General features: G+C 33.6%; 1 protein-coding gene across 1 annotated transcript; it reads right to left on the bottom strand.

Moving 5' to 3' along the window:
- Positions 1-4,174: 4,174 nt before the first annotated feature.
- LOC135153937 (uncharacterized) lies at positions 4,175-17,677 on the bottom strand. The gene is made up of 11 exons (XM_064098875.1): positions 17,607-17,677; positions 15,963-16,017; positions 15,236-15,343; positions 14,395-14,439; positions 10,585-10,689; positions 9,613-9,684; positions 8,826-8,894; positions 8,557-8,622; positions 7,722-7,790; positions 7,004-7,090; positions 4,175-6,095 (listed from the first exon to the last, which is right to left on the bottom strand). Exons 2-11 carry the CDS (start codon positions 16,014-16,016, stop codon positions 5,955-5,957), a joined length of 816 nt encoding a protein of 271 aa, XP_063954945.1. The 5' UTR covers position 16,017; positions 17,607-17,677; the 3' UTR covers positions 4,175-5,954.
- Positions 17,678-19,352: the final 1,675 nt, after the last annotated feature.

The raw sequence follows: 19,352 nt of genomic DNA, 5'->3' as shown, positions 1-19,352 counted from the left end.
ATTTGTACTATTATATAATATTCAAAGGATCCGTTGCTGGTGTAGCGCCATGAGTGTCTGTGGACGGTGTGTGCTTTAACAAAGACACAACCATTTTGTATTACTATTATTATTTTTTCAGGGAAAAGCTTGGAGAGATTAATCAGCTTGGAATTTGATGCAGAGGTTCTAGGTCCTAGCCCTGGTCATGCCTATCGGATGGTGGCGTTTAAGTTCGATCCAGACGTGAATAATCGGTAGTAAACGTCTGACAAGATTCAATTTCACGTACCCACACGCGCGCACACACTGAGACTTTTTAAAAAGGTCATTTTACACACACACACACACACACTTTTTCCAACACCCTCACACACACACACACACAATCATGTTTCACCCTGCCTGCGAAATGGAAGGATCAATCATGTTATGCAAAAGGGTGTTGGGGAAGGGAATAAAAAGTTTTATTTATTGACCCAAGCACGATCTCAGTGATCATTTTGGCCATTTGTTGGTCATGTTGGCCCAAAATGACAATTTTCAATATCTGGTATCTCACATATTAGAAAAGTGTTGATCAGAATGATTATTACATGCGTATTCCGAATGGTCAATAGGCCCATAGGCGTATCCCGACAAACATATGCCTCCGGTTACTGGGTTTTACACTTGCTTCTACGTACATAATTTAAATACTCTATTCATGCTAATTGTTTAGTAGTATATAAATGATTTGTATAATTGATATGTATGAAAAATTGATGAAATGTCATGTGGAAGAAAATAAACGTTTACTTGAATTACGATGTGTTTGGGAAACTGAAGTTACCATAAAATGCGCGTTGGTTCCTAATCTCATTTGTTCTTCATCATGCCAACAGGCTGGCCTGTGAATGACTTTTTAATAGGGGGTGCTGAGTTGTAAGAACAATTTCACAAGCCCCCCAAAAGACTTTCAATCCAAAATGAACCGGCTTTGAGTCAGGAAAGTTTGACAAGCAAACAAAAAAGAAGAATTTTCTCTAAAAGATAAAGGTGATTTTGGTTAGATTACTACTTTTCAGCATGGACCTGCCTGATTTCCAGGGGTTATTGCCTATGATGAATAATACACGTAGCACCCTCGCTTCCCAGGGCATGCTAACAGACCAAATAAGCATTGCTCACAACCCATCGTGAGTCTTATTAGTCTATAATTGAAATAATGTAGTTGGTTCCAAATATTAAACCTGCAAATTGGTGAGCATGTATATTTACTTTTGTCTTTTTAAAACATAAAAATGAGTAATGCCATAATTCATTTTTTTTTAAAGGTTCAAATGTTCAGTACATGCTATTTGAGTTATCTCTCCCACAACCAATGGGTATTAGTTATTAAATACAATGGATTGAGTTAAATTGAACGAAACTATTTTGTCCATTTTTGTCCTTTGGACCAACTTGATCATTAAGGTTCAACTTTATATTGATCAGCATGGAAATAGTACGTATAATACTGTCGTTTTTATGGGCAAATGCTAATCTACCCGTTTACTGCAAAATTTGTGCTAATTCCTAATACTTTAGTAATAGCAGCTGTTTGTAGAAACGTGTGCCATTTTGGTCACTTTGTGCCCACAGTTAACAATTATATCATTTAAAGGACAAGTCCACCCCAACAAAAATTTTATTTGAATAAAAACAGAAAAATCCAACAAACATAACACTGAAAATTTCATCAAAATCGGATGTGAAATAAAAAAGGTATGACATTTTATATTTTCGCTTAATTTCACAAAATAGTTATATGCACATCCTGGTCGTTAATGATGACATCATCTACTCACTATTTCTTTTGTATTTTATTATATGAAATATGATGTATTCTAATTTTCTCCTCATTGTCAATTGAAACAACAATAATTCCTCCCTGAACATGTGGAATTAGCATTGTTTAATACTATGATGGTTCAGTCAAGTTGGTCCATATTGTCAAATTTGTGAAAAATGAAATATTGTATAATGCAAATAATTAAAAGTAAAAGAAATAGTGAGTGAGGTACATCATCGACTGTCTTATTTGCATGTCATTGAGTTGTGCGTATCACTGTTTTTTTTTAAATAAGCGAAAGTTTAAAATTTCATAACTTTCTTATTTTACATCCGATTTTGATGAAATTTTCGGCGTTATGCTAGTTTGATTTCTTTTTATTTATTCAAATCAACTTTTTCCTGTGGTGGATTTGGCCTTTAACAGTTTAATGTATGCTAAGAACTGTTATCAGTTTGGACAAGGCATCCAAACTCGGCTCAAAGGTGCTTTATTAAAGCCGGGCTAATAATAATAGCAGGGGCCGCTGGGAGAACAGTTTTTCGAACTGAAGTGGCTAAACTAGGTGAATATGCCGTTATCATTATTATTTATTTTGTATTATCATTGCAACATGTACAAAGCGGCTGTAACACTATATTTTAGAAAGAATTTTGACCATTCCATTCACTTCGGCCTCCTTGGCCATTTGCACAATGTGTACACAAATTTCCAATTAGTGAGCAGTAAATTCAAATATTTTTGTAGATACAATGAATTTGAAAATAATAAAAATATGTCCTGATATAAATGTCAGTTTTAGTGACCCTTTACATTGCTGATAAGGTCCTCTGAAAATTGGTATGCCCCAAGTGAATAATTTCCACATTTCCATTGTCAGGATTCTCTTCAAAATTTAAGTCGAGTATTTTTTTGTCAATGTGTATTATACGTGCGTGAAAAGACACCCCGAATCATTGCCAAGTGTTTAATGATTATAATGCAATCATGAAAATCGTATATGAATTTTCTTTACAGTTTGACTGCCACTGGTAATTGTTCTGTAAACATAGGATGGGGTTTTCAAACTTGGTCGCTTAATCCTCTTAAAACCAACTTTCATCCCCCTGCTCTCTCTCTCTCTCTCTCTCTCTCTCTAGCTCTAGCTCTTGCACCCCAATGTCCTCTCCCACGCGCGCGCGCGCGCGCGCGCACACACACACACACACACACACATCATCACGCAAAATTACAAACACTTCTTCTTTGTATTGTATACCTGGATATAAATGGAGTTACAGATATTATATAACAAGCATTGTAATAATGTGAAATTAAAGAGACATGGCTATATATTATACATTCAAGATGGAGACACTATAGAAAGTAAAGCAAGCAAATTTTGTATTTTATACCCGAGTTTACAGTTCTTACATCAAAGCATTGTAATAAAGTGAAATCAAAGAGATATGGCTATATTATAATATATTAAAAATGAAGACATGTAAGACAGGGGCCGCGGAACCGGGGGGGCTGGGGGGCTTCAGCATCCCCCCCCCACTTTTTTCCAAAACCGTGTACAAAAACTAAAAAATGACCATACGATTGTGATTTTTAGCATGGTCAGCCCCCCCCCCCCCACTTTGAAAACCGTTCCGCGGCCCCTGTAAGAGGGTAGAAGAAACAACTTTTGCACAGAGGAACGTGATATTTGAAAAGATAAATAATTGTTTGGAATAGTTGCAAATTTATCGATGACCATGATATCATGAACTGGACATATTATCAAATCAAAGACTTTCTACATGCCTGAAATTCTAACAAATATAATATATGAAATTAGAATTTTACAACAATTAACAATATTCAATCATGTACATGTACAGAGAACGACAGCATCTTTCCTGAAGTGCCGTTTTTAATGAAAACCGACTGAATACTGTTTTGAAGCTCTTTATGAATATTATGTATCTTAATGTGTAAAGTGATTGAGATCAAAGGATCGAAGTATCAACATTAAGGAAACTTATATAACATTAAAATACAACAGAAGAATACTATAAGAAAATATAACCGATAAAACAAATTCATGCATAAATTTTGCATTGACATAATTGCATGTACATGTTATCGAAGAAGATTGAATTACTATTTTTAGAACAATGAACTCAGAATCTGCAAGGCAAAACTGTTGACTTTAATTATGTAATTTATAAAAAATATTCAATCAATGATGCCACCTTTACATCATCTATAATAAACCAATTAAAAGATTTCTAGACAAAATATTAAGAACAGATATTTCGAGTACATAAACATGATAAAGCACGGACCATATTCAAGGTCAACAGATGGTCGACTTCATGCCTTGTTGTATTCTTTATCTCTTGGCTTTTTTATTTTATGTTCGTGTTCAGTACAGCACGGTACTATTTTGGCATGAGTATTCCAGTCAAGTCTTGGTTCTTGTTCTCCTTCTGGTACTTTTTTGAGGATCACCATCAATCAGGAAATTAATCTTTTAATTTAATATAAAAAAGATCTAAGATATTTTAAAAATGTCCCGTGAGACAAGGCAAGGAATCGCCAATCGGATATGCAAAGGGACCACTTTCCTTGAAAATAAAAGTATCCGTATTTTCTTTTACACATGATTTCAGCTATACAAAATACATGAATAAGTATATGTTACCCATACACGCCACTCCATTTACATGAGTTATTCTATAATAAGGCCAGGTTGAACTAGTTTCTAATGTTAGGAAAAAATATTGCATACGCCATGTTTCACTGTAAAACTGTGGTGTTAAAACTGACACCAATTGGTGTTAATAGAGGACCACACCCTGAGGTGTTAAAATAACACCCTAGAGATTGAACATAACACCAAAGAGTGTAAATGTAACAACCATAGGTGTTGTCATAACACCTACAGGTGTAAATCTAACACCACCAATTTAACACCGGTGTAAAATAACTGGTGTGGTCCTCTATGTACACCGGTTAACACCACAGTTTTTGCTGTGAATTGAAACCGTGATTTTCAGATCAGTTTCCCTAAACTCTCAGAAGCACACCGTTTTTAAGAACAAGAATGAGGGTTTTTGAACTCTCAGAAAAATGGTATTTGCTTCTAAATTTGATATGTTAGCAACGGAATATTGCCCCTTGATCACTTGAGATAGAAACAACACTAATGTAGAATATAAAACTATACTGTTTTTTCTCTTTTCCATAAATGAAAACATAATTAATTATAAATACCGAATCGCAGGAAAATCTTCTACAAACATGGGGCTGAGCTCTGCTTCAGATAAGTAAGTTCCCTCAGGTGAGGTGACATTGTTCTGTAGAAGCTTTTGTGATCATAAAAATATGCTATTGTACAATTCTTATAATTTGATCTGTTCTTGATGTGTAATTATGTTTGATTTATACTTTTATTCAATTTACACCTGTGATTGAAACGAAGAGAAATTCTGTTCAATCTCTAGAAATGAAATTTAGTGTCTTAGCAAGAAACTTACAGTAAGTTATGAATAGAAATTACTACATGATAAGGTAAATGATTGAAAACATTAGAGATATGATTAAAGAGGACTTGTCAATATTTCGATCACTTCCAGAAATAGAATAAACTTCAGAGGAAGGATTGTTATTTTCTTCCATGTAAAAAGGTTTTGTAATTGGTGCAATTTCAGTCGGTGTGTAAGGCTTAAAGGTTGTACTGATCTCTGGTTCTGGTTCCGGTCCTGGGGGGAATATGAATTGGTTACATGACTTTTGCTTAATATTCTCAATTTCTTTAATATCATGAGAACAACAATACACTGTGACATTTATATTCAGGATCCAGAATCGCCGTCTGTAAACCACCTGCGAATCACTCTGATCTTTCCCAATCTGAAAATATGGTATCTTGTCCTTTTCCTGAAAGCAAGTGAGTGTCGAGTTGCCACTTCCACGTTCAGAGTGACAGTGTATCTCATGTCTATCAGGATAAATTTCACTTGGCATTAAGAAACAGATCGCTGGGCCTGGCGGAATTACTATCATGACAGCTCTTTTCATGACATGAGACTCCGTCGTATCCCCCTTGACAATGAGTATAGCAATGTATGTCCCCTGGTCTTCAACGGAAACCTGCGCAATATTAATTTCTATTGACATTTCTTGATCATTTTCAACAAATTCCACGTTGAATCTTTCGACCTGATCTGTTGACATCAGCCCATCCGAGAAAAAATCTCCATCCACGTAAAATGGCATATCTTTCCCTTCCAGCTGAAGACTGTAGTATTTGGCTGCGAATGGATCTGTTTTTCTGCAAGCAAAAGGAACGATCCCATTTGAACCAGCAGTAAGTGTTACGGGTGAATGTTCTGTGTTTACGGGGATTGCCACGGCACACTTGTCAAGAAATAACAGCACAGACAGCCAACGGATAATCGAAATGTTTTTCGAATTCCCGCCAACCAATAGCTTCTGAAGAAATAGAAAAAAAAAAAATCATAAAGATTAAATGAGTAAATATGATCGTTCATGATGGGGGAAATAACTTTCTCTTATTATTCATTATCCTGAGTATACACAATTCTTGTTCTGCTGTTGTGATTTCCTTTGAACAGATAGTTGACACATGCACATTTTTACAACTATTTAACCCAATAATAGTGTGCAGGATATATGCGATTGAAATAACATAAATCATGAATAAATAATACAGGTTGTGATATTGTTTCTATCGGCACAGTCTTAACTGGTCTGTCTTAGTACTTATTTTTTGTGGTCGGGTACTTAGTATACTTAGTAACTGGTCTGTCTTAGCACTTATTTTTTGTGGTCGGGACTTATTTCATAGATTGTCTCTATCGGCTTAGAGAAAAATGTTTTAATTGATAATATTATATATGTGCTTTATTAGCTCTATGCCTAATCATGCCTCAAAACTCACTTCATTCAGCAAATGTGTAGAAATAAACTTGATTCGATCAACTATTCGCATATGAATGCATTTTAACAGAAATGTTAATGCTGCAGATCATCATCATTATCATCATAGCAGCCAACTATTTACCAAGGAAAAAAAAACTTCCGGGACAGAAAAAAAACTATTTCCAATGAGAATGAGATTGGGAGGTCTTTCTCCGACTACTGGATATTTTAGTATTTGGCCCATATCTGGTATGGTTGTTTTGAAAGCAAAATAATACTTGATCTTAGTACGTTTACCTTGAGTACTTTGGTAAAAAAAATCCGGATATACAATAGCATACAGACCATCCAAATGTATATCGTATTTCCGCCAACTGAGCGCTTCTAGAGAGACAGATAGATCATAAAAGAACAGAGCTGTCTTGATTATTTGTTTCAACCTATCTGTGCATTATGAGGAAAATATTTACTGTCTCTACTTATACATAGTCTACATGCCTTGTATACCTAGTATAAATTAACTATTTAGTCAATTATCAATTAGTATCAACCTGAATATGATATACGATTGTCATTTTATGATTTAACAAAATCGTTAAAGATTAATGTTAATTCAAAGTTCTTCAGTGCAATCTTGGATATTAAACGATCACATGCAATTCTTGGTGCACATCCACGAATTCATATCATAATCATTCAAATATTGTTTTGCTACTCGAAATTAATTATTTGATATACGTTTCTTGGCTTAAAAAATATTTTGATAGATGTGGACACATGCATGTTTTATAGCTAAAAGCGTTTAAATGGATATATCGGGGCTAAAAAATAATTATATCTAAATATATAGATTAAAATCCAAAGAGCAGAATATAAGGAAAAATTTTTCAAAATCTGATAACAAATAACAAAGTTATTTAATATTAAAATTTTGCAGCATTCTGTGAAAACGGTTATATGCAAACTGTCATGTTTTCCTTTTAACTTCATATGTCCCCGTTTACGTGATATTTACCCCAAAGACGTGGTGAAGCTGATTCAGTTCGACTTGTATCATCTCTTTTGAAGTGAAATCGATTTTTTTCTGTGAAGTAATAACGAATGAATATATTAAAAGTTAATTCAAAAGTAAAAAGATATATAATTGATAATTTATTGATATAAATAGTTATATCATTATCAAGTATATGTAACTGTTTCTAACTATTGCATTACTATAATTGTTTTCACATCATTACATATGGTTTAGTAGTTATTGTTACTAATATTGTCATCATTATCATTAGAACTGCATGTCATTATTGTTATCGATAATATTACAACATGTTACCGTCCTGCTATATTATCATTACTTTTATCAAAAATCAATGTAACATTAATACTAATATATTCATTTTCATCATCATCACCATCGTCATCATTGTTTTCTGCATCATAATCGAGTAGGCCTACTCGGGTATTGTCTTTGGATAAATATGCCATCTATTCACTTATTGAATATAATATTAAAGTGTTTCGAATTTTATCGGAACCTCATGAAATTCCAGTTTTCTGTTTCATCTTAGTCTGTTTATATGATTTTTATTCAATTCATATCCCATAATAGTAATTTACTAGAATCATTGCATTATGACCATGCAAATTTATCTGTTTTTTTTAATAAATAAAACTTTCGTTGATCGCATATTATCAGACCCCAGTATTGAAATAACAATCATGGTCTAAAAAATCGTCTAGCCTTGAAACATTTTATTCCAGGATTATAATTTTTAATCTGAAATGTTATGTTATGATTCAATACAGTATTAAACACAGATAAGGTATAAAAAACGAATATGACATATACTTACATCACGGATTCTCGTCTTTTGGTAGATCGGATCTTTGGAAGTAGACCTTTCCTTGATCAATGATGTCTGGACAGAAAAAGGTTTTTGCTCGTTAATTACATGTACAAGAATATGATAAAATGTACGAAAATACCTTGACAGGATAGCCAATGAAAACCGAGATGGTTTATTTCAAAATGAGGTAATTGACTAAGTAACTGATGACACAGTTCACCACCCCCCCCCCCCAGCCCCCTTCCATCTGTACCCCAGTGTAAAAGTCTGTTTACCTCGAGATCGCAAGGTCCACTCAACACCGGAAATGCAATAAAAATGTTTTCTTCCACATTTTCTTCGTCCTTCAAGCATACCATGCGAATTAAAAGGAAACAAGAGAAACATAATAATCATTTCATTATTTTCAATATGTACAAACAACTTCAAATAGGCATTGAGCACTAAAAATAAAAAGATAAATCGTAAAGCTTGTAAAATAACAAAAAAGACAAATTTAAAAAAGAACACAATAGACAGAATATTATTTAAAGAAAGGTGACCAAAAGAACAATTTTATTTACAAACGGTGATAAACATTAAATTTAAAGAGTCAGTTCTCTTTAACTTCTTTCGTTAAATTTACAAATACCATTTGATGGTTTAGTGACACACAACATACACTTGTGTTAGCCCAATATAGGGCTTTATTGTGTCCAAACTGTAAGAAGTATTCTTGATCCGACTTTTTTCTTGTCATTAAACACATCTAAATGGAATTATCCATTTACAGCTATTGCCCATTAGAGTAATTAAGAACATTAAATCAATAAGGAAGTAGATTTGGTATCAATATTTGCAAAAGTCTGTTTTCCTCGAGATCGTTAGGTTCATTCAACATCAGAAATGCATTCAGATCATTTGTGTCATTTTCTTCATCCTTTGAACATACATGCGAATAAAAATGAATCAGGTGATACATATTATTACATACAGTATATACAGTTCTTAGATTGTACAGTAAAAATAGTTTTATTTATAGTTAAAAGAAAGAAACTGAGACAATGTTTTTTTCAACCTTACCTGAAAGTTGGATATCTTTGACAAAGCTGACATTGTCGTCAGAAGTTGGTCTGTTTGATTGTATTTTCCTGACTGAAATAATGAAGTGAGAGAGAAATTAACATATATAAAATTCACTGCAAAAATTGTTTGATAAATAACGCTATGAAATTAAACCGGATGATTTTCGTTTTAAATCGTCAAAACGTATTGTGTCAAAGAAGTATCAGAATTGTGACCCAAAAAGTGAATGAAAAGGGCATATCTATCTATGGATCACTTATCTGCGTATATTTTTTCTTTATTATCAATGATTATTGCATGTTTCAATTTGGGTATTTTAGAGAGTAATAGTCTCGTTAGTCAATAAAAAATCTTTTTATTAAAAAAAGAGACAAATTAAAAAAGATATGAAGAAAAATTGGAAGAAACCCTGAAATAATATGATAAATGGAATGATTTGTATAGTAATTGTTTTCAATCCAATATAAACTTTCATCTCTGTCAAGCCGAACGCCACATCAATTATATAGGAGGCGTGATAGCTCAGTCGGTAGAGCGGGGGATTCGTATTCCGGTGACCCGGTTTCGATTCCCACTTGGTGCGCTAGTGCCCTTTGGTAAGGCATTAATCCTCAGTACCAGGTCCTTTGGAGAGGACCTTAAGCCGTCGGTCCTCTGGTTGCTTGCTTACAAGCATTCGTGCTTTCTTAGCAATCAGGTAAAAAAATCACCACCAATCAATCAATATATCTGTGAAAAGGAATTTAAAATTCAACCAACCTAAATTAAATGATATGAATATCGCAGAAAATGCCGTAATACTGAAAAGGGAAATAGTTCAGATTCATATTTTCTTGTTTTAACATACTTATTTTGGAGAATCTTCTTACAACTGTCTTGTACATCAGAATAATTATGTTACTTAATTATTATCAATGTTCATTTCTTACTAATAACAACATACCTTCTTTTGTTATGACACATACTTACGGTGTAAAAGAAGAAAGGTGATATGAGCTCGAAAAAATAGTCATCTTCGGTCATCAATCCCTCTTCTACAGCTTCAAAACATGCTGTTAACTTTCCCATCGCCATCTAAAGAAAACACAGGACAACAGAACATTGTTAGGCCATCGACAGAATAGGGTCCATGCTTTAACTACCTTATCCTCAATAAACCGTAATCTCGGATTTGATGATGTTTTAATCTATCCTTTCTTATTTCTATTTTTATGTAATTTTGTATTGGATGTGCATATTATGTATGGCCTTTGATTTTTCATCTTTCATTCTCAACAATATCCCTCGTCTACTCAGCTGCTGCTCCGTTTTAACATTGTAAAACCCTTTACATCCCGTCAACCACGGGCGTAAATCCCGGGGGATAGGGGATACATCCCCCATTTTTTGCAGAGGGGGGGGGCATGTACAATCACCCCTCCCCCCACTTTTAGGGCAGAACGATTTTTTATCATCAGATAATTAATACTACTAATGGGTGTATTCATTTTTAAATGCGGTAAAATTGCTTAAATTTGTCTAAAAATTTTGCTTTATAAAAAATGAAAAACTAATCTTACAAGATTTTGGTCATGACAAATCACCATGTTTAGCCTTATTATTGCAAATGTTATTTCCCCCTGCATAATGAGAGTCTGATTAGAATACATCAATTTATGAATTGGATAATACCATTTACTTTTAAAATGATCATAAACCAAGCAAAACATAGTTTGAATACAGGTACTGGCGTGAATGTGGGGGTCATAATTATTTTCCTTTCATCTTTGTGGAAGCGGGGTATATTTAAAAAATATATAGGCATACCCTGAATACTTCAAGTAAAGTGTATGATGAGTTACTGATGACATTGACCAACATAAACCAAATGGAACACATCAGAGGCACGTTTAATATCAAAGAAATATTTCCCACACACTTTATTATCCGGTTATAGGAGACTTTAAATCGTATCAATTCCATGAAAATCTATCAAATATCTCAAATATGAATTTTGTTCAAAATGTTGAATGTTGTAAAATAATTCGTTTCCTGCAATATTTTCCTTTTAGTTTGCATTGAGTGCTATTTCGATGTTTTTCGAAGCTTACATTGTGTTCTGCGATGGCCTATAATCGTTTCATATTCCTGATAATAATGATCACATTTATTTTTATTCTTATCTCATCTTTAACCAGTGAGCAAATGAGTTTTGATTGAACAGAACATGGACTGTTTGATACTTATTTGCTCTTTATTTTCGTTTTCCTGCTCTTCTAATGTTTCATTTATTGATAATTTGCCTTTATCATCCATTGTAATACATGTATATGCACATCATTTTAACGATTAAATCAACTTTTTCAAGGCTCGATTTCTATGCTAACTCGCTGCATTTCTCCATAACTACACACTCCTCGAAATACGATTTTTGGTCACCATTCTGTCTTTGTAAATTTGGAAATTTGCTCGCTCGCTTTTCTCGCTCGCATTTTGATATTAACTGTAATTCGTAACTTTATATCATGACAGATCCATTTCAATATATCCACATCGAAAAACCGTAATATAGGCCGTTTAGAAAGATGGTAGTATAACAAACACACTTACAATATACGTATACAGTGCGTATAAAAAAAACGGGACAGATTTGAAAAGTCTATAAAATTTTTGTTTCAAATAATGATGTCTATATTATGGTGTTAATAGATGCTCTAAGGTCTTATCTTTGAAATGCAATTTAAAAAAATAAATTTTATTTATGCTTGGGCGAACACGGGACGTTTTTGTTGGGGGTTCAAATGGAGGCTTGCGCCATAATTGCAGAATATGTGTAACCATACAATGATCAGACTTCTTGCTAATCAGGAGACTTCCTCTTGACTTTTTCATTATCTGTGCCACAATTTTCGAATTCTGCTGTCAAATTTCATTTACAAAGTTATCTATTTAATTGAATTGTTTTGTTTTTTCATTTAAACTTTTCTTACCTTTTAATTTTCCTTCATAAGTAACTGAGAAAAGAAGATTTTTTTTTCGACACAAGCAAGAAGATTTGAATTATTAATTGGGAAAACTTGTGATTATTCAAATCGTTTTATTATGTGAAACAAATTATGTTATGTACCTTTAAAAGACATGAATCTATTTTTCAATGGGTCATTAATTCCTTGACCAAGTTTAATTGCTTGACAGGAAACACAGGAAGGGATTAATGTCTTTCAATGACAATGGTGTATTGAGTCAATTTTGAAAGAGCTAGATATGGCAGATCGGGTAAAATGTATAAAAAAGTTGTGAGCGAGCGAAGTGAGCACGCAAATATTCCCCCTTTTTTTAATCACAATATCAAATTTTGTGATAGATTTTGATATAATATTCAGAAAATAATATCATATTTTACTTTCTATCTTTCCTTTTATTTCCTGTCCACTTTTTTTCTTGGTCATGATTTTTTTAATTGAGTGGGGGGAGCAACCCGAGCGCCCGCCCATCTGTGTGGCTTTGTTCAAAAGGCACCATAACCTTTGTAGCACATAATGAAAGGATTTGAATAAAAATCCATGCTCTCCCATAATTCGGTTGAAAAAAAATAATTTTAGCTTGAAGAAGGAATATTCAAAGCTAACACAGAGCATATTAAAAAGAAATAACAGAATAATTCAACAAATAAATAGATCTGAAAATGAATTTTGACCGCATGATTTGAAAATTATTGCAAAGATAATGAAAAGGTTAAGAGGAAGTCTGCTAATTAGCAAGAAGTCCGATCATCATATTACTCATATTCTGCAATTCTGGCGCAAGCCTCTTTTTGAACCCCCAACAAAAACGTCCCGTGTTCCCTCAAGCATGAACAAAACTAAATTTTTTAATAGCATTTGAAAGAGAAGACCTTAGAGCACCAATTAACACAATAAATATAGACATAATAATTTGAAACTAAAATCTTATAGACTTTTCAAATCTGTACCGTTTTTTTTATACAAACTGTATACGTATTCATTGCCCGTAATGTGCTACTCGTAATAACACACCACTTTGAAAAAGTTTTGAACACCATTTTGTCTTCGAAGTACTGAAAATTCGCTCGCTCGCTCGCATATTGATATTCACTGTATTACTTTATATCACAACAAATCCATTACAATATATAAAATCGAAAAAAAGTTATAGGTCTTTAATAACGGAAAGATGGTAGCATTATGTCCACGGTTACATACCCCGTATACACCGTATATTAGCTTTAGACTGCAAGGTGGTTTGTAATGAATACATATTTGAATCTAATCCCCGGGATCTAATCAAATCAAATCATTGTGAGACATTGAGTAATAAATACTCATGGGAAAAAACAGTAATCAGACTATAAAACGAGCACTGATGATTATATTCCTTGCTCACGGGCAAATGTTCCGTGGCCGGGGATTGAATCCAGGACTTTCAAATGTCTAGTCCTGTATTAACGGTATATCGTCGCAATAAATCGTTGATTAATTTGGGAATCAAGCCAGTTCCCCTTATTTTCGCTCAATACAAACTAGAGCTCTCTCACACATTTCCTTTCCTGTGCATTTGGAAAACGAGTCTTCTCCCAAATCCCCTAAATTGGGGAACTTTTTCAAATTTATTATACAGACTGTTTGTCTCGCTGAGTAGGTTGGACCATGGACCTGGACTGAAGCCGATACGACACATTTGTCAAATTTGAAGGAAAATGTTTGCCATGGTAAAGGCATACTATTTTTTCTGTCCCACCCACCCGTAATTACCATGATTACGATGATAATAAAATCTTACCTCAGTGAGATCCGGTGTCAACGTGACATCAGTCAAACACCCATACTTTGTGGAAATCCATTCGAAGTGTTATGAAAGGGGGAGAAGAGAGACAGATAAAATGAGAATTCATTGATTTGGTTTCAACATCATTTAATGAACATGTTATTCTTTTTCATCCTGGAATATTTCCTCCACCTACATGTATCTGTTTCTGACAATTTTATGAAAGGAATCGATTTATTCATTAACAATTAACCTAAGAAAATTCAGAGAGAAAAAAAATGATGGTCATCATGTGCATATACCACAATCTATCATTAGTCCGCAGGCACAGATTTTCTTAATTCGTATAATGCATAATGCCGAGTATGAAGTAGTGAGAATAGAACTGTGGCTGCCTGACACAAAAAGGGTTTGGAGTCTACTTTTCACTTTATTATCATGAAATTGGCGATCCGTCAAATTTGAGTCTGTGCTTGCATGAAATTTCTTTTTCACACTTGTCATATGATTCCTCATAAAGTTGGCTGATGTTCAACTGTTAAGTATTAGGGATGATAACAAAAGCCCTCCCCACCTGAAATATTTGGGGATATATATACCCCCCCCTTCTCCCCTTGATCGACACCGGGAGAAAACTTGTATAAGAGGATCGCCCTGAAGTAGGCCTAGATGATATTGCATGGGAATTTTTATATGAAAAGAAGTTGAAGTAAAAGTGATAAAAAAGTTACTTACATAAACAAAAAAAGTACATCATGCACTGATCTGTATATCAATACACAGATCGGTGATACGATAATAATTTAGAAAAGATCCTTCTCTTTCAAAGCTACTCATTAATAAAAGGTGCACTAACCTGTTGTTCAAAACCTGTATAAGTCACCAACTTAAAGTGATATTCTTCTTTCCTGATGGTCTCATCTTCTGCATTTTCTAGCGTGGATTGTAACGCAAAAAGCATCATCTAGAAAATATTAGAAAATGAAGAATTCATTTATTATTTACTGGATATTCATGTTTTTTCCTCAGACAAGAGCACTCAGGTCCGCAAACCAGTATTTTGTACAACAACAGCCGCATCTGAAATTAATCTGACAATTGTTTTCCCAGGGTTCGTATTCCGAACCTTTGAATAATAAGAAGATTTAATATTCCAAAAATTCATCAGTCCGAAGTTTAGATAATCTGATGGTTTGTTAAAAAGAAATTAAGTTAGATAGTCCTAAAATGAAGGAAGGTTTTTTTTTTGTAAATGAGTTATTCGGGATAAAAAAATCTCTTTTTTCATATCTGAAGATTTCTCAATGAGTTTTGACTAACCGATTGCAATAGAGTATTGTGTGTGCACTAATTTACTGTTTTCTATGATTATTTTTGAATGAATTACCGATATGAATTTGTCCATGCCAAGTCTATATCCCAGAACCAATAATTGGCCTTGGTTAAAAAATAGTAATTTCTTCATTTTTTTTTTTTTGGGGGGGTGCTCACTTCATTGAACGAAATGTTATGGAATCAAAAGCATCAGATTTGAATTATTAATTCTAGTAAAATGAATAAATAAAATCCTGTCGATCACTTACCTCCTTATCTACTTGTATCATATTTTCTAGTTCTTGTTCTGATCCTTCCGGCATTCTTTTTGGGGGAGGCAAATAAAATTGAAAAAGAAACACAAGGGGCTGTTATCAATGTTGTTTGGTTCAATGGTGCTGTAATTTAAAAAAGATGAATAAAGGCCTATGCGTCATGATTTGGAAAGATGAGATAGGATAGGATCATAAAACCAAGTCAAAAAATGTAATAAAACCAGTATTCATGAATAAACCCTTGTTATTTCTTTTTCTTCAAATATGCCTCATTGTATCTAACTTGTTTCATATGTTTGAAATTTTATTCGATTCAATCATTATGTCGTAACATTAATAGTCTTATCCTGTTCTATTTCTCCACGTCTGCCGTCACCTTCCTCTTCTATCCTACTTTGTTCACTCCTTCGGGTTTACCAATACCTTGCCTCTCTCTCCGAGTCTAATTGCATAAGCTTGCTTATTTCATCCTAAATTTATTATTCAGAACAACAAATGTTGATAATGTAAAACGAGGGCGAATAATTGTTTATTTAAACTTGCAATTTAAAATAAAATAAGTACGGCACAGGAATATCAAGATTCCATCATTCTTGATAAAGAGGACTTCACAAATTGAATAGATTGTATATGCCTAATACAGTTGAGGATGTTGAACACTGATCGCTGAGTGTCATTCCCCCCGCCGGCCCGGCAAATCGCCGCCCATGCATTATGTAGTGTTAAATCTAAAATACCCTTCGTGGAAAGTATTTGACCTGCTTTTGATTTTAACATCCAATTCAACGCAACTCTTTCTGCTAAGGGGCCCCTGTAGCAGTTATAAACATGAACGTAATTCTGTTAGATATCTTGGTTAAAGCAATTTTCTGAAAGTACCATTTTCAATTACAAAAAAAATATTCTCGCTGAATTCTTTCTCCGTGTCTGAGTCTACCCATTTTCTTCTTCCACAACCACCTCTGTTTCTTTTTTTCAACCCCATTTTTCGATCTTTCAGTCATAAACCATTATCATTTTACTTTTGTAAATGCGTTGATATTGATAAAATTTGAAATGAATTAAAAAGAGCTTAAGAACGCTGGAGCAACGTCCAACACCAATGCACCTGAGGCGTATACTTGAAGAACAAGTCCACCCCAACAGAAAGTTAAAAAAAGAGAATCTCTAAAAATATAAATATTGTACAATTCAAACAATAAAAAAACAAAAGAAATAGTCAGTAGGGGACATCATCGACTCTCTCATTTGCTTGATACTGAGCTGTACATATAACTGTTTTGTGAAAAATAAGCGAAACTTTAAAATGTAATGACTTTCTTATTTTACATCCAATTTTCAGCATTATGCTCATATAATTTGTCTACATTGATTCAAATCATCATTTTTCTGGGGTGGACTTGACCTTTGATGTGGAGTATAATTCATACGCTGACATTCTTCATCTGCATATCATTATTATCATCATTATCATTACAATTGTTGATATTATCATCATCATCATTATGTTTCCTTTTCCAATTTTCATTTTTGTTTTCGATGAAGAAACTTATATATTAAAAAAACAAAACGTGTAAGTCCTGCAAAGATATCCATGTAACTACAGGAAAATCGAGAGGTTAAACAAAAAATACTCACTTCGGTTGCTAATCCAGGTGTCACTACACAAAATTTCTGCTTCTAGATATCTTCCTCTTCGCACCACCAAATGGCGTTGAACTCAATCTATATTGGATTTTTTTTTCAGTTATCCATCGAGCTGAATTATGTAAATATGACACACCCCTTTGCCCGCTTGAAATCAGCAACCTCATAATCTCATGACAAATATGATATCATGTTTTCAGCAACGGGAATTTCCATACACGTTTTTACAATATTTGTTTAACAGTATTAACTGTTCAGTACATATCGTTAATTTATTTGTTCTGTCATCAGGATATCTTGGCCATTATCCAACACCAACCAAAGGGCAAGAAATAGATTTGTATTGTTGTGTTATGTTATGTTATCTTAAAAAAATATTTGACAAATGAAACCTAATAAAACCGTTTTCAATACAATATTTTTATCGTACTGAATTCGATAATGATTAACCAGCACTATAAAGATAAGGTTGGTCTGCAGCCTTCATGACATAAGTTAATGTCACGTACGCCAAAATCAGGGGCGCGGAACCGGGCGACTGGGGGCTTTAGTCCCCCACCACTTTTTACCCCAAAAATCGTGCAAAAAGCGTAAAAATTACCATCTGATTGTGATTTTTCGTATGGCCAGTCACCCCCCCCCCACACACACACACTTTTAAAACCGTTCCGCGCCCCCTGAAATAACATGATTTCTGGATGAACTGCATTCAATTGTTCTAAAATATAAATATTGCATTATTCTAAATGTAATGAATGAAAAGGATTCTTCGAAGGCGTAAGGATTGGAAAAAAATGTATAGATAACCGATGGATAAGGTGAAAAAAAAATAAATTGAACAAGGAGCAAATTTTATGTGCTATACTTGAAAAACAATACACAAAGTCTATTACGAGAAATAATGATATAAATGTTTTGAAGTCGAGGGCAATAATCACGTGACCAAAGTCCTTTATACACCATCATTTTCTTTTTCTTTATTTTGAGCTATAATTTCTCCCTCTATATAATGGAGAAACGGGGGGGGGGGGGGTATCGTGATCATTAAGACTGAAAATGTCAAACTACAAGGTAATTCACATGACAATTCTTTAACATTTAGAGGATGTTAGTATTTATATTAAATTAAATTATGATAAATGAATATTTGAAATGAAAGGCGGAGTCTTTTGATACCACAATCGAATTTCCCGTTATAATTGTACGCTTATATCAACTAAAATTTAAATTATTTACATTTAATTAAAGTGATTGATGTAAGATTCTAAAATCGGGGTCTTTAAGCCTGCAGCTCGTAAATGAACAAATCGACAAAACTTCAAAATAAAAACTCTCTCTGGGCCTCATAGTACTGTGTGCCTAAAATGGTTGACGAACATTATGATAGGCTTACTGGGAGAATAGGTTTATATTTATGTATTTATAGCTCGTGGAATTGAATTTCATATGACATCAAGAGGCTCGAAACTGTTCACGGTTTAGCAAGTATACGCCTACTGCATGTTTTAAGCGTATGGAAATTAGATTAATCAGGAATTGTATAGTCCAGTTTGCGAAATCTGAGTTATTAAAACTTAATTACCAAAATGAGATTGATCGGATACATTCATGATCAAGTACGATAACTTTGGGTTTGCTGAGTATATTTATTGTTTTAAGAAATCAATATGTCATGCACGACTTAATTGCAATCGAACTGTTTATTATGGCATTGTGAGTTTCCCTGGTATATGGAGG

The sequence above is a fragment of the Lytechinus pictus genome, chromosome 4 (genome assembly GCF_037042905.1).
Source record: "Lytechinus pictus isolate F3 Inbred chromosome 4, Lp3.0, whole genome shotgun sequence".
NCBI classification, from domain to species: Eukaryota; Metazoa; Echinodermata; class Echinoidea; order Temnopleuroida; family Toxopneustidae; genus Lytechinus; species Lytechinus pictus.
This window is presented reverse-complemented; position numbering and strand designations above follow the sequence as displayed.